A 24,766-nucleotide genomic window follows, 5' to 3' on the forward strand; every position below is an offset into this window, starting at 1 on the left:
TTCAGTAGAAACTCCCTAGACCTCCTCCCATGCCCTGTCCTGGCTCCGTCTACTGGGGAGGAGGGGCAGCTCCAGGGTCTCCTGGGCTGGCTTCTGTTCCACCTGGGCTGGTCCCTTCAAGCCCTACTGCCTGATCTGCTCAGGCCCCGGAGCGGAGAAGCCATGTCCACTAGCCCCAGCCCTCCTTCCACTTGGGTTTTAGGGAGTAGCTATCTAATGCCACAGGCATGGTGTCTTGGCTCGGAGACTCAGGACTGCTGCTGAGCAGGATGCCTTAGGGACAGGCTCCTTCCTATACTGCTGCCCCCTCCTCACAGGCTCTGTCCCTGACCTGGAGTTCAACACCCAGACCCCCTGTCCGCGTTACAGGAATGTTGCTTTCATCCTCCGGAACTTGTCCTGGATCTTTCGTGAATGCTTCTCACTGGTGACCTGGTGCACGTTGGCCCTGCTATCCGCAGCCAAGATGGAGACATCGGCCCCACTGAAGCGTGCAATCCTCTGCTTGAGGAATGACTGGAGCTTGGGGTCGGGGGCAAACGTGTAGGGATTTTCCTGGAAAGCGTGCACCTGGCTTACCACCTTGGCTATGTTTCTGTTGGGGGAGGAGCAAAATTTAGCTCACACAGTGGTGGGGGGCAGCATTTCGTGAGCTCGAGGATACTGCATGCTGGTGTGAACTGTTTAAACACCACCCTTCAAAGTACAAAAACCAAACGGTAGGTCTTCTGTACTTATTTACCAGGTTATACCTCACGTCATCACTCAGGTCTGTTTCTCCTGTCACCTGACTGTCCATCCATTCATCAGTCCATCCAGTCATTGTCTATTCATCCGTTCATCCACCTGTGCATCCATCCATCCATCCATCCATCCATCCATCCATCCATCCATCCATCCATCCATCCATCCATCCATCCATCCATCCATCCACCATTCTTTGCCCATCCATCCATTTATCTGTCCATCCATCCATTTATCTGTCCATCTGCCCATCCACCCACTCACCCACCTATCCACCCACTCACCAATTACATTCCACAAATATTTACTGGAAAGCTGCTCTGTTAAGCCCTGTCAGTGCTGAGGATTTCAACATGAATAAAGCCCTGCGTCAGCTGTTGGGGCCCAGCTTAGTAGAGGGGACAGACGAGTAAACACTGGACTATTTAAGCGACATTGTCCACTGGTGAGCTGGGTGCATCTCTCCCAGCCCCCGTTCAGTGATGTCACCACGGCAGCTTGAAATTCGCCGTGGTGGGAGAATCGGCACACACTCTGAACCGAGGCATGTTTCCCTGGAGAGCCAGTTGTTTGACAGGCACCAGCACACCGCTGGGTATGACCCAAGAACAAGGGGGCTCAGAGCAGAGTCCTTAATTCTGCCTGGGGAACTGTGGGCTATGTGGACAGATATTCCCATCATGATGATGGGTGAAAATCCTGTACGTCCAGTATGAGCGACAGCATGTTTAATTAGAAGACATGCACACATGCACACACACACAAGTACGCACAGATACATACATACACATAGCACACATACATATACACACATCTGCACACGTGTACACACACATGCACATGCATACACACACACAAACTAGGAAGAGCACATGCTTGCTCTTCACTCAGGCTCTTTCTGGATTGCGGATTACACTTGATTCTTCATTTCTTTTTTGTTTGTGTGGATTTTCTGATCCTTTACAAGAGTACATTTGTTAGTATCTTAAATATTATTTTAAAAGTTGGTGATGATCTGAGAAGGAGGCTTGGCCTCTGGAGGAGTGGGGACCACTGGACAGGTTGTCTGTATCCTGTTCACAGACTGAGGCTGTCTAGCCTGCACTCTGGGACAGTGGGGGCCCCTGACCAGCCTCCAGCATGGATGAGGACACCCGGCAGGGACAGCCAACCCTCAGCTGAGAAACAATAGGGGCTGTTAGGGTGGAGGAGAGGCCAGAGTGAGAACAGAGGGTGGGTGGTGGGTTGTGGGGGTGAGCGAGAGGGGTGCATGGCCCAGCGGGCTGTGAGGTGTGGGGGTGGAGGAGGAGGACAGTGCAGAGGTGGGTGGGGTGTGCCCTGGCTCTTCCTGGAGACCTAGGAAAGAGGTAGCTGGAGGCCCTTCGGGGGTGGAGGGAGCTCTGAGGCTGAGGCCCTGCAGCAGGGTGCGGGGCAGACATCCGGACCTCCAAGGAACAGGAGGCCTGGGAGGAGGCGCGTCACCTAAGCTTGCCCCACCGGTGGTCACGGTGAAGCCCCCCTGTAGTCTCACCTGAGCTTGCTCCACCTGTGGGCCCCGTTGGTCATGGTGAAGCCCCCTGTCTCCAGCTGCTGGATGTGCATGGCCAGGAGGTGGGCTGAGGGGATTGTGGGCTGGGCCCGGAAACGCCGCCCTTCCATCAGACACAGGCTGTCGCTCTTGAGGAAGACCTGGCCACAGGGGTGGGGGTGGGGGGCAGACAGGGAGAGGTGGGAGTGGGGGGAAAGGGAGAGATGAAGGAGAGGGAGGAAAGAGGGAGAGACGGGAGAGAGCAGGAGGGAAAGGTCAGCAGGGCTTCCTGACGCCACCCCCAAGTCTCTTTGCACGGGCAGCTACAAACACCCTGACTACCACCCAATCAAAACAGCTTGGATTTTGGGGTCGTAGATCAAAAGTCATAGTCTTGAGACCCCAAATGGACACCGAAGCTTTGCACTTCATGCCATGGAAAATGCAAATTCATTTTCTTATTCTCTGCCGTGCCCCGGAAAAGAGCCAGAGTGGCCCGGCTTCTTCAAGGAAGACCTGGCTGGGGGACAGAGGAGCTGGGGGACAGAGATGCTCACCTTGTGCCTCTGGAGTTGAGTGGGACACTCCCTAGTCCTGCCCGCCCTGCAGGGAACCCTGTGTGGGACTGGCATCCATAACCTGGGACTGCCCAGCTTTTGTGCCCCTCCGTGAATATATTGTGTGCATGTGTTGGCATGTGAGGTGTTGAGGCTGGCTGGTTCCACTGTGCCCAGGCCTGGCCTCAGCACCAGGAACTGTGTCAGGAATCAGACCAGCAAGGGCTTTAGCAAATGTGACTCAGGGTGGGGCTCCCCCACTGGCCTCCTTTGCACACACAGGTGAATGGCAGAGGCCCAGCACTGGGTGGCTCACGATGAGGCCAGCCAGGCATGCACAGCCCTGTGTGTGCCGTGCCTGCCCTGTGGAGCCCCTGGGCTCTGGAAGCTGCCAGGTGTGTAGGGCCTCACACTGCTGGTGAGCAGCACAGGTGACCCGTACCTCCACGGCCTTCAGCTCCTCCATGACTTCCGCGATCTTGGCGGGTAAAATTCTCCAGGCCTGGAACAAAAGTACAAGTGAACCTTGTGGCTGTGCGAGTCCCACCCCCCCACATGCCCCTGCATACTCACGGGGGACTGCCTCACGACCAGGTGCTCCAGGCCCCCCAGGATCTGCATGGCAGTTGCAAAGTTCCTCTGCTCATAGCAAGACTTTGCAATCAGCAGAAATTTGGACAGCAAATTCACCTGCAACTGAAGCCAGGAGACAGCACTCAGAATCCTTTGGTTTAAACACCGACAAATGGGGAGCCTCAAGGTGCAGACCAGCACGTGCAGAAAGGAGGTGGGTGGCCAAGCACACATCTTGTCAGAAAATGGTGTCGGTAGAGGGGCTGGGGTGGGCGGGTAGATGGGCAAACGCCTAGTAAGCATAAAGATGTGAAAAGATATACAACTTCACTTCTAAAAAGCAAAACTGCTGTCTAGACAAACCTCAGTGGGCTCCCAACTGTGCTAGGAGTGGGTAGTGGTGGGGGCAGCCTCGGGCAGGAAACGTCTCCTGCCTGGAGGTCTCAAGAAGACACATCCAGAGGCAGAGGGAGCTTGTGTACGAGGGACTGTGTATGCATGTGTGGGACGGAGTGCTCGTGTGTGCAATGCATATGTGTGTGTGCAGTGCACGTGCATGTATGTGTATGCATGTTCATGCATATGTATGAGTACATGTATGTACCTGCATGTGTGTCAGCACAAGTGTGCATACATGTATGTGTCGGCATGGGCGTGGATGCACACCTGTGCTCACGTGTACACGTGTTAGTGTGCACACGTGCACGTGTGTCAGCGTGTGCGCATGGGTCCCAGTGCATGTGTGCCCATGTCCATACATGTGCATGTGTGTCACTGCATGTGTGCATGTGCAGACTCCACATGGGGAGGCTTGCCCTTGACCCTGGGGAGGGAGCCAGGTGTCTGGGTGGGCAGGAGGCAGAGGCACCCCCAGTAGGGGAGACATCTGTGCCTGGCATGGAGGTGAGGGTGCTACACATTCCAGACCTAGGCTGTGTCTGATGTGACAGCAATGTAGGCGAATGCATGGTGCTACTTTTATCTTTCACCTCAGACACGACTCACCCCGAAGGACATCTGAGTATCTGATCCCTGCATCTGGTACTGGGCTGACGGGGTGGATCCGTACCCCCCAGAACCCTGTGAACCCCTGGTGGCAGCAGGTCCCGAGCATCCCACCCTGAAAGCAGCAGAGGAGCCCACCTTGGAGGTGTGACTGGTCACAATTTCAGCAGCCACCCAGGTGCTGACATCATCGGCATTCCTTAACAGCTGCAGCAGGTACTTGTCTTGGTTGTAATTTGGCAGAAATAAGCTGCAGGTTTTAGCTGACAAAGACTCAGAAGAGAAGGCTCTGGAATAGAAACAGGTGCACGGGACGTCACATATGGGAAAATCACACTTGACATCACACATGGGACATCACGTGGAGACAAATGAGGCATCACACATGAGGGCATCATGCATGTGGATGTCCCATGTGGGCATCACGCTTGGGGATGTCACAAATGAAGACATCACGAGGGAAAGTGACACATTAGGATGTGACACTCAAGGATGTCACACCAGGACAGACCTTGAAGATGCCCCCTGCCGGGTCTCTACAGCCCAGGCCCTCCTGAGGCAGAGGTCACACCCCAGCCAGCTCGTTCCAGGGCCAGCTTCAGCCAAGTGAGCCTGGGTGTGTGAGGGCTGCACTAAGTGGGGCGGGGTCTGGCTTCAAGGTCATCCCTAAAGACTCTGGTGGGTGCTACACCCCTGTGAGTGAAACAAGGACCTCCCTTGGGCAGCCAGGGAGAGGAGCCTCCCCAAGATACTAAGAAAGGGCAAACGCTTCCCACCCAACTTTTCCTGAAGACACTCCCGCCCACCAACCGCCCAGGCCGACATTCCTGGCTGGGTCGACATCCCTGGCCGACGTCCCTGGCTGAGGCGCGGACTTACTTCGGGATGGCCGTACTCTTGTCCATGACACCCAAGGCTCGTGAGTTTAAGAAGTGGACGGGGTGGCACTTTTGAAACAATTCCTGTCGGGGGCGTGAAAACACTTTCAGGAATGTCCTCCCCGAGGGCCTTGTGGTCAAAGTAAGGGCCCCGCAGACTGTGGGGTTTAGGGGGGAAGCTCTGCAATTACAGGTTTGATGCTGACCCAATGGGGAGTGGTCACCAGACACGGTCAGTGGGTTTGGACAGCGGGGCTCTTCTGTGTGCTCGCTGAGCCGGTGTTGCGAGCTGTGATGGATGGGATGGTTGAGCTTCTGTTACAGGGTGCTGCTGACACCGGGGTCCCACCCAGCCTTGGGTAAGCCCCACCTTCTGCTGAGCTGCAGCCAGGGAGCCAAGGGCCAGAGTCAGGCAGGAGATGCCTGAGCCTGCACCCACAGTGGCCCACAGGGCACCCTCTAGTGTTCACGAAGCTGGAGTGTCAGAGATGGAGGGGAGGGGTAGGTAGAGGCTGGAGAAGGAGGGCCGCGCCCCATGTGCTGGGAGAGGAGGTCAGCTCTGGCAGAGCTGAAGCCCCCCCGGGCCACACCTCTGGGCGGTAGCTCCCTGCCTGGTTTGAGCCTCTGGCCACTGGCTTCCCTCACTGATGGCTTGTCTGTCCCTCCAGAAAGCAGACCCAGGCTCACCTGCTGCAGCAATGTCAGCTGAGTGAAGAGCTGGTGGGTACTGTACTCAGTCAGGAAGTAGGGCCCCTTCTCGCTGGCCTTGGCATAGGGGCCGTAGAACTCCTCCAGGAAGCAGGGCTTGGGCAGGGCTGACGCAATGGTATACTGGCGCTCCTTGTGCGGTCCCAGTGCCAGCCCGTTACCCTTGGACAGCCGCCAGGGGAAGCTCTGTGTGAGGCGAGGTTGAGCTGAGGACCTCCCCGAGGCACCCAGGGGCCCCCGCTGTCCTCCCCAGGGAGCCTCCCCACTGCCCCCGTGGGTCCTCCCCTGGGCTCTGTGGAGGAGTGTGTGTGTGCATACATATGCGCTTGTATATGTGCGTGTATGTATGTATGTGTGCACGTGTAATTCCATCATGCATGTGTGCTTGTGCACATGTGCATGCATATAGGTGTGCATGTGCTTGTACGTGTGTGCAATGCAAGTATACGAGAATGTGCATGTATGCCTGTAGGAGTGCACACACACGTGTGCATACGTGTATGTGTGTACATGTGTATTGTGTGTGCACAAATATATAAGTGAATGTGCATGTATGCCTTATGTGTGCACATGCATATATGTGTACATGTGTATTGCATGTGTGCACATGAAAGTATATAAGTGAATGTGTGCACGCATGCCTGTAGGTGTGCACCTGCATACATGTGTGCAATGCAAAGATGTGACTGCGTGCATGCCTGTATGTGTGCACATGCATGTGTGTACTTATATGCACGTGCATAGGTGTGTGTGCATGTATCTGTATATACATGCATGTGTGTGTGTGTACACACATGGGCTGTGTCCTCAAGGCTGGGTCACGGTGAGGGCACTGCCTATGGACACCCTTCCGGGAAAGACTCCCACCTTCCGGGAGAGGCCATCTTCTGAGAACTTCTTACAGAGGGCGTTGAGGGGCCGGGTGTCTTCCTCGGCCTCCTTGGAGTCTTCCAGGTCTCCGGCACGTGTGGCCCCCTCGCCCCGCCGGTCTGTGCTCACCTCCAGCAGGGCCAGCAGGTGCTCTGCGTAGCCATCTGGAGGTGTGATCTGGGCAGCAGCACAGGCAGCGAGTGGTCTTGGAGGCTGCCGCCTCCTGGATAAGAACAGCTCCCCACTGCTCCCGATACCCCACCACCCAGGGCCCAGAGCGCAATCAATGGGGGCAGGCCAGCCTCCTTGCTGGCTCCGCCCGTGGTCACCTTGGAGGACATGAAGCCCTGGAGCTGCCCCAGGAGCCCGGCGTTCCTCATGAAGTCAACAGTGTAGCAGTCCTCCACCCAGGCCTGCAGCAGGCAGAAGCTGCGCTTGTAGATCTTGGTGAAGGTTGAGGTAGGGTCCTGGTGGGCTCTGCAGACACAGAGGAGGAGGCCCGAGCTCATGGGGTCCTGCTGAGCTTGCATGGCCAAGTGTGGGTGTGTTAGGTCTGAACTCAGGCCTGTCTTCAAGGGGGACATTTAGCCCCATTCTGCCCGCGTAGGGGGCAGGAGAGATGGATTGCTTCCCTGCCTGCTCCCTGAGGCTACCTTGTGATTCTCCAGCACCCATTCGCACCCAGGATGCCTGGGGGGAGGGTCGGGGGTCAGGGAGCAGCAGGAGGGGAGAGGGAGGGAGTCAGGTAGGGCTTCAGGGTCTCCAGGGGTCTCTGGTGGGGATGGCCTGGGGCAGCTTGGGCCCTGGTAGGACCTAAGACCCAGTCTGGGTGAGGGGTGGCACACAGGGGTATCTTGGGGGGGGTGACAGGCCAGCACGTGCCTGCTGCCCACCGTTCCCTTCACTGACCTCAGGTGGCCTGGCGCAGTGCCACTGCAGAGAGAGGCCAAGGGTGTCCCATTCCCCATGTAAGGCTGTCCCCTCCCCCACGTAAGGCTGTCCTGTCCCCCATATAAGGCATCCACTCCAGCTCCTGGCTGGCCTCCCCGCCTGTACCTGTGCCCACCCTCTGCCCCCTCCTGTGTTGGCAGATCAGGCCCTACCCCTCCCTGAAGCTGAGCCCCCATCTTTCTGTAAATGTTTCTTCCAATCAGCAGCCTCTCTTGGGTCACCCCCCAGAGCACTGACACGCTCCTGCCACTGCCCCTTTCTCTGTGGCTCTTCTGTCACTGCTGCCTCCTCACTGTTCCGGTCAGGCTTCCCTGCCCCGCCCCACCCCTCCATCCATCCTAGGGCAGTCCCTAGGGCTCCTCTGGCCCCGAAGCGTCCACCTTCCTGGACTCTCCTGCCCACTGATGTTCCCTCTTGGTCTTGAACCCAGCCAGCCCGCAGCATCATCCTGGGTGCCCCTGGCCGTCTGCCCACCTGCTCCCCGGGTGCCCACAGCTCCTGCCTCTGGTCCCTCACAGCTCCTCTCTGCTTGGCTGATCCCGTGCATCTGCTAACCTGGAGGACCCTCGACCTAGTCCTGTCTCACTGGTCCCCAACTTCACACATCTGTGACCTGCACGGACCTCTCCTTGCCTGAGTTCAGGATGCAGCACCGCCCCCTGCCCCCCTGGCCCTCTCAAGGTTCGTGTGGGCCCCCTTGTTGTCTCCTCCGGGAGGCCCCACGGATGCAATATCTGCTCACGGCTGTCTGTAGTCTGAAAGGGCCTGGTTTGTGTGTTTGTTCATCCCCGAGCCCATGAGGCTGCACACCCACAGGTGGTTGTGAACGGGTGCCCCGTGGTGGCTGAGCACTGCACAAGGGTCCCCAGGGCCACTGTGGCCAACACTAGGGCTGCCTCCTTGGCCACAAAAGTCCCCCCAACTGGGCCCAATAACCACGGGGGGCTGCGCGCTACCTGGGCAGGGTGCTGTTGATGCGGTCCAGGAGAAACTGCAGGAAGTCGTGGGGTGTGCAGAAGTAGCGGAAGGTATACAGGAACTGCTGCACGTAGCCCTCAAGGAAGGCGTCGCTGGGGGCAGAAGGCTCTTTAGCCAGTTGCCCAAACTGCTCCTTCGGACCTGTCTGGCCCAGGACAGCCATGCCTGCCCAAGGCTCCTGACAGGTGGCCCGTTTTGTCCAGAGTCCCTGTCCCTCCTTTTGGGATGTTCACCTCTGCCTCAGGGCCTGTCCCAAGGGCAGGAGGGATGGGAGTGGGGGGGGAGGCCCCATCTTAGTAGTTCTGGGGTGTGTGTGTGGCGGCGGGAGTGGGGGCTTCTAATACCAGCAGCTGGTACTGTGCTGTCCCAGGATTTGTCTGTCAGAGCTCTAGGACCTCAGACCAACTGATTCCCCGTGTGTGTGTGATAGTGTGAGTGCATGTGTGAGACTGTGATAGTGTGCGTGTGTGAGACTGTGATAGTGTGAGTGCGTGAGCCTGATAGTGTGAGTGCGTGTGACTGTGATAGTGTGAGTGCATGTGTGAGACTGATAGTGTGAGTGCGTGAGACTGTGATAGTGTGTGCGTGTGTGAGACTGATAGTGTGAGTGCATGTGTGATAGGGCGTGTTTGTGATAGTGCGTGTGTGAGTGCATGTGTACGTGTTAGTGTGAGTGCGTGTGTGTGAGTGCATGTGTGATAGTGCATGTGTGTGATAGTGTGAGCAGATGTATGTGTTTGTGTGGGCACGTGCCTTAGTGCGTGTGAATGTGTATGATAGTGCATGTGTTAGTGCATGTGTATGAGTGCACATGTGTGATAGTGCGTGTGTGATAGTTGTGAGTGCATGTGTGATAGTTCGTGTGTGATAGTTGAGTGCATGCGTGTGATAGTGCATATGAGTGTGTGTTAGTGCGTGTGTGGTAGTTGTGAGTGCATGTGTGATAGTGCATGTGTGGTAGTTGTGTGTGCATGTGTGTTTGACTATGTGTAATACTGCATGTTTGAGTGCACAGTGTGGTAGTGAGTGCCTTGAGTGCATGTGTGTGATAGTGCATGTGTGTGAGTGCATGTGTGATAGTTGTGTGTGCACGTGTGTGGTAGTGAGTGCCTTGAGTGCATGTGTAATAGTGCATGTGTGTGAGTGCATGTATGAGCATGTGTGACTGAGCATGAGTGTGCATGTGTGTGTGAGAATGTGAATGATAACGTACATGTGAGTGCATGTATGTGACTGAGTGCATGTGTGACTGAGAATGTGTGAATGTGAGAGCGTGCATGTGTGTGGCCGTGTTAGTGTGCACATGTGACTGTATGTGTGTATGAGTGGATGAGCATGTGTGTGAAGATGTCTGAGAATGTGTGAATGTATGCATGTGTGTGATTGTGTGTGTGTGAATGAGCATGTGTGTAAATGGAGTGTGGGCCAGTGAATGTGTGGTTATGTGTGCGTGTGGATATGAGTGTGAGTGTATGTGGGGGTGAGTGAGCACGTGTGTACCAGTGCCCCTCCAGAGGAGTGGCAGTTAGGAGGACACTCTGACAATCACTGGTGTGGTGTGGGTGACAAACTTGAGGTTCTGACCGCTGTGACTGTTCTGTCCATCCAGCCCAGCCCCTTCATGATTTCCACTTGTAACTCGGTTGATCCCAGGGTGCGTCTCAGCACCCGTTTGTGCTTAGAAGTGGGTGTTGTGACTGTGCAAGGCTGCGTTTACGGCTCTCCTCTCGTGCTCCATGTATCCACATGCCAACCCTGGCACAATCTGACCCAGATTGCCACTGTCCACAGGCGTCCAGCTGTGGCCTGCGGCCTTGTGGCCACTCTGGCTGGGAACTGGGCAAAGGGGGCCTGTGGCCGCTCAGAGAAGTCAACTTAAAACTCTGACTAGAATTTTTTCCAAGTTAAATGGAAGTGTAAACCTGTCACAGAGGAGGGTAGACAGGGCCTTTCCCACCTGTGTTCACTTCCTGGGACCTGTTCTTTTTCCTGAATAACCTGTTCTCTCTTTGCTCTCAGAAGGCATGTGGCCCAAGGAGCTCAGAGGAGCCCACTCCCCTCTTGACCTGGGCGCACCTGGAGTACAGGTAAGCCATGAGCCCGAGCGGCGTGCCGGCCTGTAGGACCCGGGCCTTCTCCTGCCTGCTGCTGCTGCCACCACCACACAGGGTCTTGTTGACGTTGTAGAAAATGAGGGAGGACGACTCGTCCAGGGGACTGAAGTCCAGCGTCCCACAGTGGGCCGCCCCGATGTTCACGATCACTGGCAGGGCGCTGGGCTCCAGGCCCCAGCGCTCTGCATAGACCACCTGGAGAGGGAAAGCGAGAGTTGGACATGCGTGGCCTGCACCTGTGGGACACCAGTGACCGTCACCCTGCCCCTGGCCCCCAGCCGCCTGGCTCCTGCTTGCTGATGGCCACGCAAAAGTCAGGCACGTTTTCTGACCCCTGATGGGGACTGCTTGATGGCGTTCAGCAGTAGGAAACCCGCTCGTCAGGGCGTGTGGAGCTTGGGCCAACCTGCCTGCAGGTACTTCTTGACCAGTCCGAGGAACTGCACCTTGGATTTCATCTCTTCCAGCTGCCCTTTCAGCTTGGACAACATTGTCTTCACCTCAGAACCTGCAGAGTGAAGCAAAGTTAAAAATCAGGGCCTGTCCAGTTGACTCTGACTTTGGGCAGCCCCAGGTGTGTCACAGGAGAAGGGTGCTCCTCAGGGTTTGCAATGGTGGATCTTTCGTAAGTAGATGGCCAGGCCTTTCTTCAGAGGCACCTCTGGGTAGCAGAAAGGTGCTTAGCTGTTTGCATCACCAGGGACTCCAGTGCAGAGTCAGCACAGGTGCCTTGCCACAGTACCTTTGTTCCTCTTCTCCTTCTGCAGGAGCTTCTGATAGAACTTGAGGGTCTTGCGGTAGCTCCTCCTTTCCATCATCAGCTGCTGCTCCAGCTCCTGAAGGAGGAGACATGGGCTGTGACCCGGGCGCCGCCCTTTGCACAGCCTGGGCACTGGCTTTGAGCGTGACGTGCAAACACTGTGTCCGCACGGCGTTCTCATGCCGGCCAGCCCACGTGTGCAAGCACCAAAGACTCCCATGTGCGCGTGGACGGGTGACACCATCACGACCCACAGGGCAGCGTTAGGGGAGATTCTGAGCATCGACAGTGTGTCCACATACCTAGGCCACAGGAGGAGCCCTCTTGGTGAGTGGTAATTCTCTGTACCAGCCTGTCTGCCTCTCCAGGTTTCAGGGCAGGTTTTGCCCTGTGATCTCAGTTCTGTGATGTATCTAAGAGGTGTCGTTAATTTTCAGCCTTTTTCTTGTTGTGGGGATGGAGTCTGGCTCTTCATGTGCCGGGCCAGAAACTGTAAGTCTTGATTGATTTTAGGGATAGATTAGGTAAACTAAGTGTAATACAGCACATGGGATGATGATAAAGAAGACACACTGGAATGTTACTTGCAGCCCAGATTCTGGTAGAAACGTAATCATACTTGACCATGGGTTCAGTAGGATTGGCTGCATCTAAATAAAATACTTATGACGTATTTGGGCTTTTAGATTTTAACCTGATTGAGGATTTTTATAAAAGTAGAAGAGTGTTAGTTAAAGACAAAAATGTGAATGATTTGAGGCACAATTTAGGCACAGTGGCTACTGAGTTTAAACAGACATGAAAGCTGACAATATTGGGGAGTAGACACACAAAATAATATTCGGAACGAAGTTGGAAAACCTGGACGTTGCAGACCAAGGGATGAATTGAAACCAAGGCCATTAGTCTAAACCCTGAAAGCAAAGCCCACTTTCACAGTGAGGTGACGCACCCGGACTGGGAGATCAAGGGAGTGGCTCCAGCTCTGATATTCTCCCTGGAGATGCCTGCAGTGCCAGGCACATGGGCACAGGTGTGCAAGTGTATAAGTGCACAGGTGCATAGGCACACAGATGGATAAGCATACAGGTACTGAGGTGCTGAGGTATATAAGCACACAGGTGCACAGGTGTGCAAGCGTATAAGTGCATAGGTGCACAGGTACACAGATGGATAAGCTACAGGTACTGAGGTGCTCAAGTATATAAGGGCACATGTGCACAGGTGTGTGGTGAGCGTGTGCTGGGTGGACTGAGGACTGCAATGAACAAATGGAGAAAAAACACACATGGCCCCCCAGCTCCGTGACCACCCCGGCTGCCCTGGCCTGTCCACGAGCTCATCCTGTGTTCAGGTTGCAGTGTGAACACCTGTCTAGCAGTTGTTTCATGCCTTCCGTGTTTCTCTGGGGCTCTTCTTTTGAAACAGACACAGAGGGGCCTCAAGGAGAAACTTGCCTTGTGGCCCTGGGCTGGTTTTGCCCAAGGCCCTGAGCAGAGACAGCACAGGAAGCTCACCTGGCTGCATCCCGGCTCCAGAAGAGACTTCTTCCCCAGGGATGCAGGAAACAAACGAGAAAATGAGGTCACACCTCCCTGCTGTCTGCCCACCAACACATTCCTGAGAACAATCTACGCTTCTCTGGATCGATCATCGAGTCAGTAGCCTCCTCAAGCAGGAGCTCCTGTAGAGCCAGAACATGGCCCGAACACAGCCAGAACACGGCCTGAACACAGGCCCCAGGGCCTGCTGGGTCTGCTTGATTTACACTGCAGCGCGATCCACCCTGAGCCCTCGGCTGACCTTGTCCAGTGAGCACATTACCGCCCCTCCTCTGCCTCAGTGTGGGCGGGTGCTTCCTGTTGCATGGGATGGTACACGGACGGGGTGGGGATGGGGGTGGAGAATGTTCAGATTCCCCCTTAAGCTTCATCCTGTGCAGATGCAGGTTCCAGGAGGGGGCAGGGGCTGTGAAGGGGAATGGGACCACCCACTTGGGGACTCTGTCTGGGGACCATTTGCAGGGCCCCGATGCCATCCTGACGCCGAGTTCCAGACTCTGAGGCCGTGAGGTCCCCTGAGGGTGGATGCGGCTCTGCACCCCCCAGGCTGGACACTGAAATCAGGCCGCTATGTGTGTGATGTTTGCTGTGGAGGTCGCTCCCCCTTCACTGGGACCACATGCTGACAGGCCAAGTGCATCTGAGGCCCCACGCCAGGGTTGGTGCATCTGAGGTTGTGCAGGCTGAGATGTACCTCAGACACCCTGGGCTTTAGGGGCCCGGGAGGAAACTGCATGTCCCCAAAGACCATAACCCCTATTCCCATGTCTGCTTGATGGGGCAGGGCCCGGTGCTTCCTAGTGTGGGCTGCTTGATGGACGGAAGTCCAGAGGGCCTGCCTTCCTGGTGGACAAGGGGGTGCCGCAGGGGAAGGCTCAGACGTAAATGCTAGACCCCCAGGGAGCAAAGACTAGCTGCTTTCCTGGGGTGCGGGCAGGGCTGCAGATAGGATTGAGAACTGGAGGGGGAGGGTGCTAAGGGCAGGATGTCTGACTGCCTCCTCTTGGAGTCCCTCCTGTCTGCTGCTGTCGGGGAGCACCCGACCTTGTGTTTAGCCCTGGTCTCTGTGGGGAGGGGCAGGGAGGGCCCAGGCTGAGGGGTGTCTGAGGGGTCCAGGTCAGAAGCTTCTGGTGTCTGGGGGATGGGCCCTGGTGAGAAGCTTCTGGTGTCTGGGCGGTGGGGGGGCGAGGGGGTAAGTCAGAGCCCTGGGGTGTCTGGGAGCGGGGTGGACCCCCAGTGGCAGTGCAGTAGCCCTGAGCCCAGGTTCTGCCCAGAGCTGTTTGCACATCAGTGTGGCCAGGCCTGGCTGAACTCAAGTCCACAGTCTCCTCTGGGCTCTGCTCACTGTGGCGAGTTCACAGGCAGAGAACACCTCCTCCCAGAACAGCCTGGCTGCCCCGAGGGCCCAGCCCGCTCTGGACTGCCAAGGCATGGCACTTCTAGCGTTTTCTCTCATCTCAAAATGAGGATGTCCCAGAGACAGGAGGCTCCAGTGGGCCAATGAGGAGGAGGGAGATGGCCATCAGAGGCATCCCACACCTGACCGTGGCCACAGGACGGCTCCCCACAGGCCCACCTCAGGAGACAGAAGGCCACCTCTGACTCCAGCTGTCCCTGGAGGACCTGTGTAGGTGAGCACATCATGCCCACATGGACACACAGGGCCACCAGAGGCGGGAGACCTAGGAGGGGCTGTGCACGCCAGCGCCCTCCCTGCCCCTGACAGGCCAAGGCCAGGACTCCCTGGTGCTGGACTCCCTGGTACTGGGCTCCCCAGGTACTGGACACACCAGGTGCTGGGCATCGGTGTCTGCTGCCCCGCTGGCCTTCTGCCGCCCCAGCTCCTCCACGTAGCTGTGCACGTCTGCGCTGAAGCAATCAGCCTCGTAGAAGGCACTGCACCAGCCGGGGCTGCAGCTCTGAAGCTCAGCGGGGCCCGGCGGCACACCCAGGCTGCCCTCCTCCAGCCGGGCCACTGCCCCTGAGTTGAGGCTCCTGCTGACCAGCTCAGGGCCCAGGTCCCCGCTGCATGGATGGCCGCCTTCAGCTGCAGGCTCTTTCTCAGCTTTGATGGATTTCTGTGGCCGGAACCCCACTTCGAAATTACCCTGGGAGAGTTCCTCCGATTTGAGGTCTGAGGCACGGGAGGTGGCCGGCTTCTCTTTGCCTTGAAAGGAAGGGGCTGGGCTTACCCAGGGCAGTGGTTCCAGCTCTGTCAGGCCCAAGTCAGGGTGCAGCCCCGCCCCCACAGCCCAACTTCTGCTCTAGAGAGGCCATGAGGTGTCCCCAGAGTCGCAGCCTGCTACACTGGAAGGGGGGTCTGTGGGGCCCCACCCCCGAATCAGCTTAGATGGAACTGGAAACTAGGATGTGGCTTGGAGAGGCTTATAGGTACACGTGTTAAGAGAAGCTTGAGAGGTGGGCCAGGGCAGTGATGGGATTTTCCTTCTCTGGACATTTTAACTTTGTTTTTAAACGTCTTTCTGGACATTTTGGATGCGTGGTGGAGCATGGGGTCTGAGGTGCAAGCAGGCGATTACCGACTTTGCCTCCTTGCTTCTCCAGGCTCCTTCCATGTTTTCTTCTGGAATATTTAAAACACACCCCAGCTCTCTGTCACTTCCCACAAATGCTGAAGCGATGCCAGGATGTGCTCAGGGTGCACTGTGTGTGGGGCAGCCTGGACCCCACAGGATCCCCTGGCTTTCAGACCCCATGGGCTCCCGGACCCCCTTGGGGTCCTGGACCTCACACAGGAACTTGCCAGCCCCTGATTTGCCTGAATAGGAACTCGGTGCCCTTTCTACATCCTTGATTTCCAAGCAACAGTAAAGCCCAGATCCTGCCCTCTCCAACCCTCTTTGGATGTCTCCAGCCTGGACCTCTGGAAATGACAAGATTCCTCAGCTAGGCTGGCATTCCCAGGCTGGCAAAAGGAGACCTTGGATGGCAAGGAGTTCTGGAAAGATGCTTGCAAAGCTCTCTCTAGACCACCCAGCTGTGGGTGGTCCCAGAAAGAAGGGCCAGCCTGCCCCTAAGGCCCCTCACCAGCATGCCCCTCTGAGAAAGGATGCACCTCCCGCCCCCGTGGTGCCTTCTCTTACCAAGCCTGGGCCCTGAGGGTCTTCTGCTGGATGGGGAGCAGATGGTGGGCACGCCAATCTGGACATCCCCCTTGGGCTGCTGCGTGGCCTCCTGGGAAACACTGGTGATCAAAAGGGACATGTGAGGCTTGTTTGGGGGAACTCCCAGTCTCACCTGCACATGACAGCTGCCAGCGCCCAGGTGCATTGACGCATCCTCAGGGCACAGGGCCGTTTAGCAGTGTTGTCCGGCAGGAGCCGCCTGCTGCCTCCTGCCGGTGCCCTCACTGTTGGCTGCAGATGGTCGGGAGTCACCAGGACAGTTGAGTTGGACACTGGCAGATGGGATGTCAGTGTCATTAGTTTCTTGGGGTCTCTTGGTGGAATGCAAAAGTAGCCTAGATGGCCCTTCTCAGTGGTGTGTGTCCTCCAACACGCAGGCCACCTGTAGCTGCCTGGCTGAGCCTCCAGGAGCGTCCCCAGGAGCCCTTTTTTTTTTTTTCCCAGAAGGAACCTGGGAAAGCTGTGGGAAGCAGGGCTGACTGACACCACTATAGGCGGCCAGTCTGTTGGCCAAGGTGGACACCGAGGGGATGGCTGAGCTGTGGGCCCAGGCAGACGGGGGGCTAGCTGTCTTGGAGTCCTGGATGCCACAGGGCGGAGGCACCTACCTCTCACAGGGCGATGTCCCGTTTACCACCTTGAATAGGTTTTGCAGTAACTTCTCGTCCCAGTAAAGGTCGCAAAACTTCTCCGATATGGCACCGCAGAAAGTGGCATAGGTGAGGTCTTTCAAGGCATGTATGTATTCCCCTGGTTTTCAAAAACGGCAGGTTCAGCTTAAAATGCGAGTAAGAGGATTTTTCTGGGTTATCTCACTATTTAGATAATGAAAGAGGCTAATGCCTCCCTGACCTGAGGGTTTTGGTCTCATGAGCTATAGAGGGGGGTGGGGAGGGGAGCCAGGCTCTGGATAGGGGGGCATGCAGCAGGGAGGGGAGCCCCGCTCTGGCCTGGTGTGGGGATCACGATGTTGGACTCTGGAGAGAGGGATGGGCATTGAGGAGGGGCCAGGGGTGGGTGGCGGGGAGGGAAGCATCTGAGCTCTAGGACCTTCGGGGGTCCCCGTTCTGGGAACCCCCTACCAGCCCCTGTTCCTGCTGATCAAGCCCTGGGAGGCTGAGCTCTAACTCCTGAGGGATTATTTGGGGCAGAGAGAGATGAGTGCCAGGGGCCTTGGCTAGGATTCCTGGCTCTACCGCGCCCCTCCCCGGTCCTGAGGCTGTGCCCCACACTCCTACTTGGCCTTGGCCCCGGCCCCCCTCACACCCCTTCGTGGTCTTGGCCACGCCCGTCCCTGGTTTTAGCCCAGCCCTCCCTGGACTTTGCTCTGCCCTGCGCCCCTCCCTGGTCATGGGTCTCCTTGGGGTCCTGGCATCTGCTTACCCATGATCAAAGCCTCCAGTCCGTTGTCCAGGTAGCCATCGAAGGCGAACTCTTCCTGGATGAGGCGCATAGTCTCCTGCAGCGAGGGACAGGCCGCCCTCTCCAGGGGTGACGCGTCCGTGCCCGAGGGACACAGCTTGCGGTCCGCGGGCCTGGGCCGCTCTCTGCCCGATGTTCCCCTGGGGCCCTTTGGACTGACCTGTGCCTCCCATCGGGGGCCCTGGGGTTCCTGGTCTGGTCGCTCAGGGACTGTGCCCCTGGGCGTCTTGGGAGGGCGGCGTGGGCCTTGGCTGGCCGCGGGTGCCCCGACGAGCGCAGACCCGAGGGCTCCGGAAGTGGCCCCCATAGGGGCCAGCTCCTCGGGCCTCTGCGGCTCCTCGGATCTCTGCTCTGGCGGGACCTGTGCCTTCCTGGGCTGGGTGGGTGGAGAATCCTGGATCGGGGAGCTGGGGGTCTTCGAGGAAGCGGGCTGTACCGGCTGGTGGGACAGGACGCGGGTTGCAGGACAGGGGCGCTCTTTGGCTGACTCTCCAAGCCTTTCTGGGGGTATGCCCGGCGGCTCTGCACCCGACGCTGGCCTCTCAGGCGTCTCGGTGGTGGCAGTTGCCCCGTGGGCCTCGGGAGCCAGGGTCCCCCTGCCCTCGTCTCTGTCTCTCCTCTCCTCCGGTCTCTCGGCCAGTCCAGGGGACAGAGCGGGCTCATCCCTGCGGAAAGAAGAGGCAGCGTGCTCAGGGGGGCCCTGCGCACGTGCGCGCGCAGCCCCGCGGCGGCACTCACGCGGCTGCATCTGCCTCCCGGACGAGCACGATGGGTTTGAAGTGGGTGGCCGCAGAAGTGAAGGCCGCCGGCAGATCTGTGGCTTCCGTGGGGGAGGTGAGTTTGCTGGGCACGGGTCCTTGCACAGCAGCCAGCCTGGTGTCCCTGCCGACGGGCATGAAGCCTGGGGACAGGCCTAAGGTCAGGACACCACCGCCCCCACCCCCCCACGACCCCTAGTGCCGCCTCTGTGTCAGAGGGCCTCGGAGACGCCTGGGACAGGGCTGTCTTCCAGATGGCACTTTTCCCAGGAGCAGACTTGGAAAAAGAATGATGTCCCAGAGATGGGTAGTGAGGGAATGTCCAGGGACCTGGGGGGGAGGGGGAGCACCCAGGGGTGACCTTGGGTCAGAGAGGTCAGGGGGCCCAGGGGCTGGGAGAGTGATAGCATTTAGGGAAGGCTGCATAGGGTCGCTATGAGTTGGAATTAACTCCATGGCGATGGGTTAATGGGTAGTGATGAAATGGACCCTGGTGGCACAGTGGTTAAGCGTTTGGCTGCTAACCAGAACCCACCTGACAATCTAGGGGAGAAAGATGTAGTAGCCTGCTTTCATAAAGATTATAGCCTTGGGAACTCAAGGGGGCAGTTCTACTCTGTCGCTATAAGGCTGCTCTGAGTCAGAATGACAGGCAGCGTTTTTTTTGTTTTTTTCTTTTTGGTAGTGATGGAAAGGTCCAGAAAGAGCACACACAGGCAAGGGGGCTTCCATGGACCTGTTGGCACGGAGGGAGGGTACTTCCTCCCATTGTAGGGAATGGGGGTGGGCGCTGAGACCTTGCAGGGTAGTCTAGATGAGGTCTGTCCAAGAAAGCATGGCGGGGGGGGAGCAGGGACATTTGGGTGTCCACCTGGAGTTTGCTGACAGAGATGAAACCTGCTGGTGAGTTCTGGACACACTGCCCTGGGTGTCCCCTCAGGGCTGCCCATGTGTGCACAGGGGCAGTGGGGCGGTGTCTGGGGCTGAGGGAGGAGGGCGTCCTGGGACCCCACCTTGGCTGGGCTCCAGGGGGCATGCCGCATCCAGCTCCAGCTCAGTCACTGAGGGAGCACTTTGGAGACTGATGGTTTCTTCCTCCTGGTAGACCTGGGGTGGAAGCACACCGTTAGCACCTTGTTCACGCAGATACCGAGGCCCCACCGGCCTTGGCAGACGCTCCACAGCAAGCAGCGTCTCGGCGCCCATGGGGCGCCTGTTCCCGGCGTCCTTCACACCCAACCTAGCGCGCTTAGAGGGCTGGGGGTGGGCCTGCAGGTGCTTATTTTTGCTTGGATCAGGAGTCTTCACGACATGCTTTGCCAACAAATTCAAGCAGTTTCTGGTTGGTTTCTAGGGGATGGGAGGATGATGCCACCACTGACACCCTGTGTTACTCAGAACCTCAACTCCCAGATGCTTATGGGGAGGTGTCAGGTGCCTGGTGTGTGTTCCTGTCTGTGCTGCAGGACACCATTACCACTCTAGCCGGGCCCAGGGCTAGCCCACAGGACCAGGAAGGCCTACAGGCACGTTTGTAAACTGTGCTGAATATCAGAAGCCCTGTGGACCCAGGAGGTCAAATGGCATCCTTGGGAGCTGATCCCCCCCCCTTGCCCTCACACCCAGGGCTAAGCTAAGAAGCAAGTGAAGTGTCATTTAAGAAGAGTCATTATCACCTTTCCCTGAATTCCACATAAATGCTACAGTAAACACTTTAACCCCCACACACCTGACAGCTTGTCCTACTGTGGGGGCTTGGATGTTGCTGTGATGCTGGAAGCTATGCCACCAGTATTCAAATACCAGCAGGGACATCCACGGTGGACAAGTTTCAGCTGAGATTCCAGACTAAGACAGACTAGGAGGAGGGACCCAGTGGTCTACTTCTGAAAAGAATTAGCCAGTGAAAACCTTATGAATAGCAGCAGGACCTTGTCTGATATAGTTCTGGGAGATAAGCCCCTCAGGTTGGAAGGCACTCAAAATAGAACTGGGGAAGAGCTGTCTCCTCAAAGTAGAGTCCTCCTTAATGGTGTGGATGGAGTCAAGCTTTTGAGACCTTCATTTGCTGATGTGACATGATTCAAAATAAACAGCTGCAAACACCCATTAATAACCGGAAGGTGGAACATACAAAGTATGAATTTAGGAAAACTGGAAATCGTCAAAAATGAAATGGAATGCATAAAGATCTATATCCTAGGCAATAGTGAGCTGAAATGGACTGCTACTGGTCATTTTGAACTGGACAATCATATGGTCTACTATGCTGGGAATGAAACGGGAAGAGGAATGGCATTGCATTCATTGTCAAAAAGAGCATTTCAAGATCTATCCTGAAGTACAACGCTGTCAGTGAGAGGATAATATCCATATGCCTAAAAGGAAGACCAGTTAATATGACTATTATTCAAATTTATACACCAACCACTAAGGCCAAAGATGAAGAAATTGAAGATTTTTGCCAACTTCTGCAGTCTGAAATTGATCGAATATGCAATCAGGATGCACTGATAATTACTGGTGATTGGAAAGTGAAAGTTGGAAACAAAGAAGAAGGATTGGTAGTTGGAAAATATGACCTTGGTGATAGAAATGATGCTGGAGATCGCATGATTGAATTTTGCAAGACCAGTGACTTCTTCATTGCAAATGCCTTTTCTCATCAACATATATGGTGACTATACATGTGCACCTCAGGAATCAAATCGATTACATCTGTGGAAAGAGATGATGCAAAAGCTCCATGTCATCAGTCAGAACAAGGCCAGGGGCCGACTTCGGATCAGACCATCAATTACCCATATGCAAGTTAAAGTTGAAACTGAAGAAAACTAGAACACGTCAACGAGAGCCAAAGTACAACCTTGAGTATATCCCACGTGAATTTAGAGACCATCTCAAGAATAGATTTGATGCGTTGAACACTAATGACCGAGGACCAGATGAGTTGTGAATGGTATCAAGGACATCATTCCATGAAGAAAGCAAGAGGTGATTAAAAAGATAGGAGAGAAAGCAAAGACCTAAATGGATGTCAGAAGAGACTCTGAAACTTGCTGTTGAATGCTGAGTAGCTAAAACAAAAGGAAGAAATGAAGTAAAAGAGCTGAAAAGAAGATTTCAAAGGGTGGATTGAGAAGACAAAGTAAAGTATTATAATGACATGTGCAACAAGCTGGAGATAGAAAACCAGAAGGGAAGAACACACTTGGCATTTCTCAAGCTGAAAGAACTGAAGAAAAAATTCAAGGCTCCAGTTGCAACATTGAAGGATTCTACAGTGAAAATATTAATGGTTGACATTCAACCATTTCAGGAGGTACCATATAATCAGGGACCGATGGTACTGAAGGAAGAAGTCCAAGCTGCACTGCAAGCATTGGTGAAAAAGAAGGCTCCAGGAACTGAATACCAAATGAGATGTTTCAACAAGCGGATGCAGTTCTGGAAATGCTCACTCATCTATGCCAAAAATTTGGAAGACAGCTACCTGGCCAACTGACGGGGATAGATCCATAATTATGCCTATTCCCCAGATGATCCAACCAAATGTGGAAATTATCGAACAATATCATTAATATCACATGTTAGCAAAATTTTGCTGAAGATCATTCAAAAGTGGCTGCAGCAGTACATCTAAAGGGAACTGCCAGAAATTCAAGCTGGATTTAGAAGAGGACATGGAACCAGGGGTATCTTTGCTGTTGTCAGATGGATCCTGGCTGAAAGCAGAGAATGCCAGAAAGATGTTCACCTGTGTTTTATTGACTTTGCTAAGGCATTTGACTGTGTGGATCATAACAAACTATGGATAAATTGCAAAGAATGGGAATTCCAGAACACTTAATTGTGCTCTTAAGGAATCTGTACATAGACCAAGAGACAGTCGTTTGAACAGAACAAGGGGATACTGCGTGGTTTAAAGTCAGGAAAGGTGTGTGTCAGGGTTGTATCCTTTCACCATACCTATTCAATTTGTATGCTGAGCAAATAATCTGAGAAGCTGGACTATATGAAGAAGAACGGGGCATCAGGATTGGAGGAAGACTCATTAAAAACCTGTGTTACGCAGATGGCACAACCTTGCTTGCTGAAAGTGAAGAGGACTTGAAGCACTTATTGATGAAGATCAAAGACCACAGCCTTCAGTATGGGTTACACCTCAACATACAGAAGACAAAAATCCTTACAACTGGACCAATAAGCAACATCATGATAAATGGAGAAAAGATTGAGGTTGTCCAGGATTTCATTTTACTTGGGTCCACAATCAACAGCCATGGAAGCAGCAGTCAAGAAATCAAAAGACGCATTGCATTGGGCAAATTGGCTGCAAGAGACCTCTCTGAAGTACTGGAAAGCAAAGCAGTCACCTTAAGGACTAAGGTGCGCCTCACCCAAGCCACGTTGTTTTCAGTAGCCTCATATGCATGCAAAAGCTGGACAATGAATAAGGAAGACCGAAGAGGAATTGACACCTTTGAATTGTGGTGTTGGTTAAGAATATGGAATATACCATGGCCTGCCAAAAGAATGAACAAATCTGTCTTGGAAGAAGTACAACCAGAATGCTCCTCAGAAGCAAGGATGGCGAGACAATGTCGCACACGCTTTGGACATGTTGTCAGGAGGGATCAGTCTCTGGAGGAGGACATCATGCTTGGTAAAATAGAGGGTCAGCAAAAAAGAGGAAGACCCTCATTGAGATGGATTGACACAGTGGCTGCAACAATGGGCTCAAGCATAGCAAGAATTGTGAACATGACACAGGACTGGGCAGTGTTTTGTTCTGTTGTGCAGAAGGTCACTATGAGTCAGAATCAACTCAACGGAACCTAAAAGCAACAATGAGAACAAACACTTTAAAGCCTGGAACCTTATCCCAATTGGTACCAAGGGCAGAATAAAGCCCTCAGCAGGGTGCTTTGGGAACCCCGGTCTTACCTTACAGGTAGATGCACTCAGGTGGGCTAAAATCTTCTTGCTGTCCATGCCTCGCTGAAGGAGGTAGCTGTTGCACATCTGAAAGCAGGAAATAGTGAACAGTTGGCACAGGTTGAGACAGGGCAACTCAGGTACCAGCCAGTGTGACCAGTGAGGGTGGGTGTGTGTGTGGATACCGCCAAACTCTAGGAGGAAACCCCACAGAGGACAGCTGGACGAGGAGAGCCTGGTGCCTCCTTTACAGAAGAGCCTGTGGGTATCTCGTTCTAGGGGGCCCAGGTGCACCTTAAGCCTTGGGTGGCCGGGCGTGAATTTGTGCATCCATGCATGTGGCCTTCAAGCCTGTTTTCAGCCTGGGTATAAAAACTGAACAAAAAGCTGCCTGTCTCCTCCCCCACAGCTGGCTGGTGAGCCAGGTAGGCCTGTCCTTGCTGACGGCTACAGGAGAGGGGATAGGTGGGAGGGGCACCCAGGGGCCTGCACCAGTTCTGTCACTCATGGAAGATGAGAGACTTGAGGAACACGGAGCAACCCCAGCCTGCCCCTTGAAGAACTACAGAAAGGGTGACATTATAAGACCCTTGCTGAACTGGGTCAGAATCCATCAGTGTGAGTGTTAGCGTGCATGGGTGTGCGTGCGCACACGCACACACATATACCGCCCCTGAAATTGCAACCTGTTAAAGAAGAGAGGCTTGGGCAGACGACTAGAGTGAGTTGTAATTTAACAGGTAAGCAGTTCCTCAGGGGACCTGGTCAGCCAGGTGGTGGCAGCAACAAGGTCAGCGTGAGTGTGGCTGCTTTCTCCTGTGCCCAGCATAGCAAGGCCAGGGGTCTGTCACCCCCACATATGCCTCTATGCCTTTGAGGTATGGTGGGCATTGACTTTCTGAAGGGTCAGGCTTTCTGGTATTTGGAATGAAACGTCACTGTGAAGCATTCTTTTCACTCATGATTGTGAGTGGTATAGCATGGGGAAGACAAGGACTCTTTTTTAGCTAACATGTAAAGAGCCCTTGCAAACACCTTGCACCCTTTCATGGCAGGAACTCCCTTAGATATCATCCTCACCCAACAGGGAGCCATCAAAGCTAGAGAGGTGAGCACCTGGCCCAGGCCATAGAGCAGTTGGGGTGGAGAGGCTGAACCTGACTCCCGCCCCAAAGCCCATCTCGCCATCTGCACAGGGCCTCAACTCCCATCCCAACACTATGGGGATGCCCCCGCCAACTCTATCTCCTGATTCTACTTGCTAGAGGTGGGCT

General features: G+C 55.1%; 1 protein-coding gene across 1 annotated transcript in view; it reads right to left on the reverse strand.

Moving 5' to 3' along the window:
- Window positions 1-362: 362 nt before the first annotated feature.
- The window catches only part of KNDC1 (kinase non-catalytic C-lobe domain containing 1), a 76,576-nt gene continuing 52,172 nt past the window's right edge, over window positions 363-24,766 (reverse strand). Inside the window, exons 11-30 of the mRNA XM_064269894.1 lie at window positions 23,502-23,579; window positions 19,568-19,661; window positions 18,535-18,697; window positions 17,758-18,461; window positions 16,983-17,124; window positions 16,333-16,433; window positions 15,019-15,395; window positions 11,649-11,742; window positions 11,317-11,414; window positions 10,869-11,101; window positions 8,771-8,884; window positions 7,193-7,340; window positions 6,861-7,040; window positions 5,973-6,179; window positions 5,287-5,369; window positions 4,546-4,696; window positions 3,403-3,525; window positions 3,272-3,331; window positions 2,276-2,433; window positions 363-595 (exon numbers count right to left, since the gene is read on the reverse strand). Coding sequence (XP_064125964.1) covers window positions 364-595; window positions 2,276-2,433; window positions 3,272-3,331; window positions 3,403-3,525; window positions 4,546-4,696; window positions 5,287-5,369; window positions 5,973-6,179; window positions 6,861-7,040; window positions 7,193-7,340; window positions 8,771-8,884; window positions 10,869-11,101; window positions 11,317-11,414; window positions 11,649-11,742; window positions 15,019-15,395; window positions 16,333-16,433; window positions 16,983-17,124; window positions 17,758-18,461; window positions 18,535-18,697; window positions 19,568-19,661; window positions 23,502-23,579 — 3,540 coding nt within the window. The 3' untranslated portion in view covers window position 363. The remainder of the gene's footprint in view (window positions 596-2,275; window positions 2,434-3,271; window positions 3,332-3,402; window positions 3,526-4,545; window positions 4,697-5,286; window positions 5,370-5,972; window positions 6,180-6,860; window positions 7,041-7,192; window positions 7,341-8,770; window positions 8,885-10,868; window positions 11,102-11,316; window positions 11,415-11,648; window positions 11,743-15,018; window positions 15,396-16,332; window positions 16,434-16,982; window positions 17,125-17,757; window positions 18,462-18,534; window positions 18,698-19,567; window positions 19,662-23,501; window positions 23,580-24,766) is intronic.

The sequence above is a fragment of the Loxodonta africana genome, chromosome 16 (assembly GCF_030014295.1).
Source record: "Loxodonta africana isolate mLoxAfr1 chromosome 16, mLoxAfr1.hap2, whole genome shotgun sequence".
Lineage (NCBI taxonomy): Eukaryota > Metazoa > Chordata > Mammalia > Proboscidea > Elephantidae > Loxodonta > Loxodonta africana.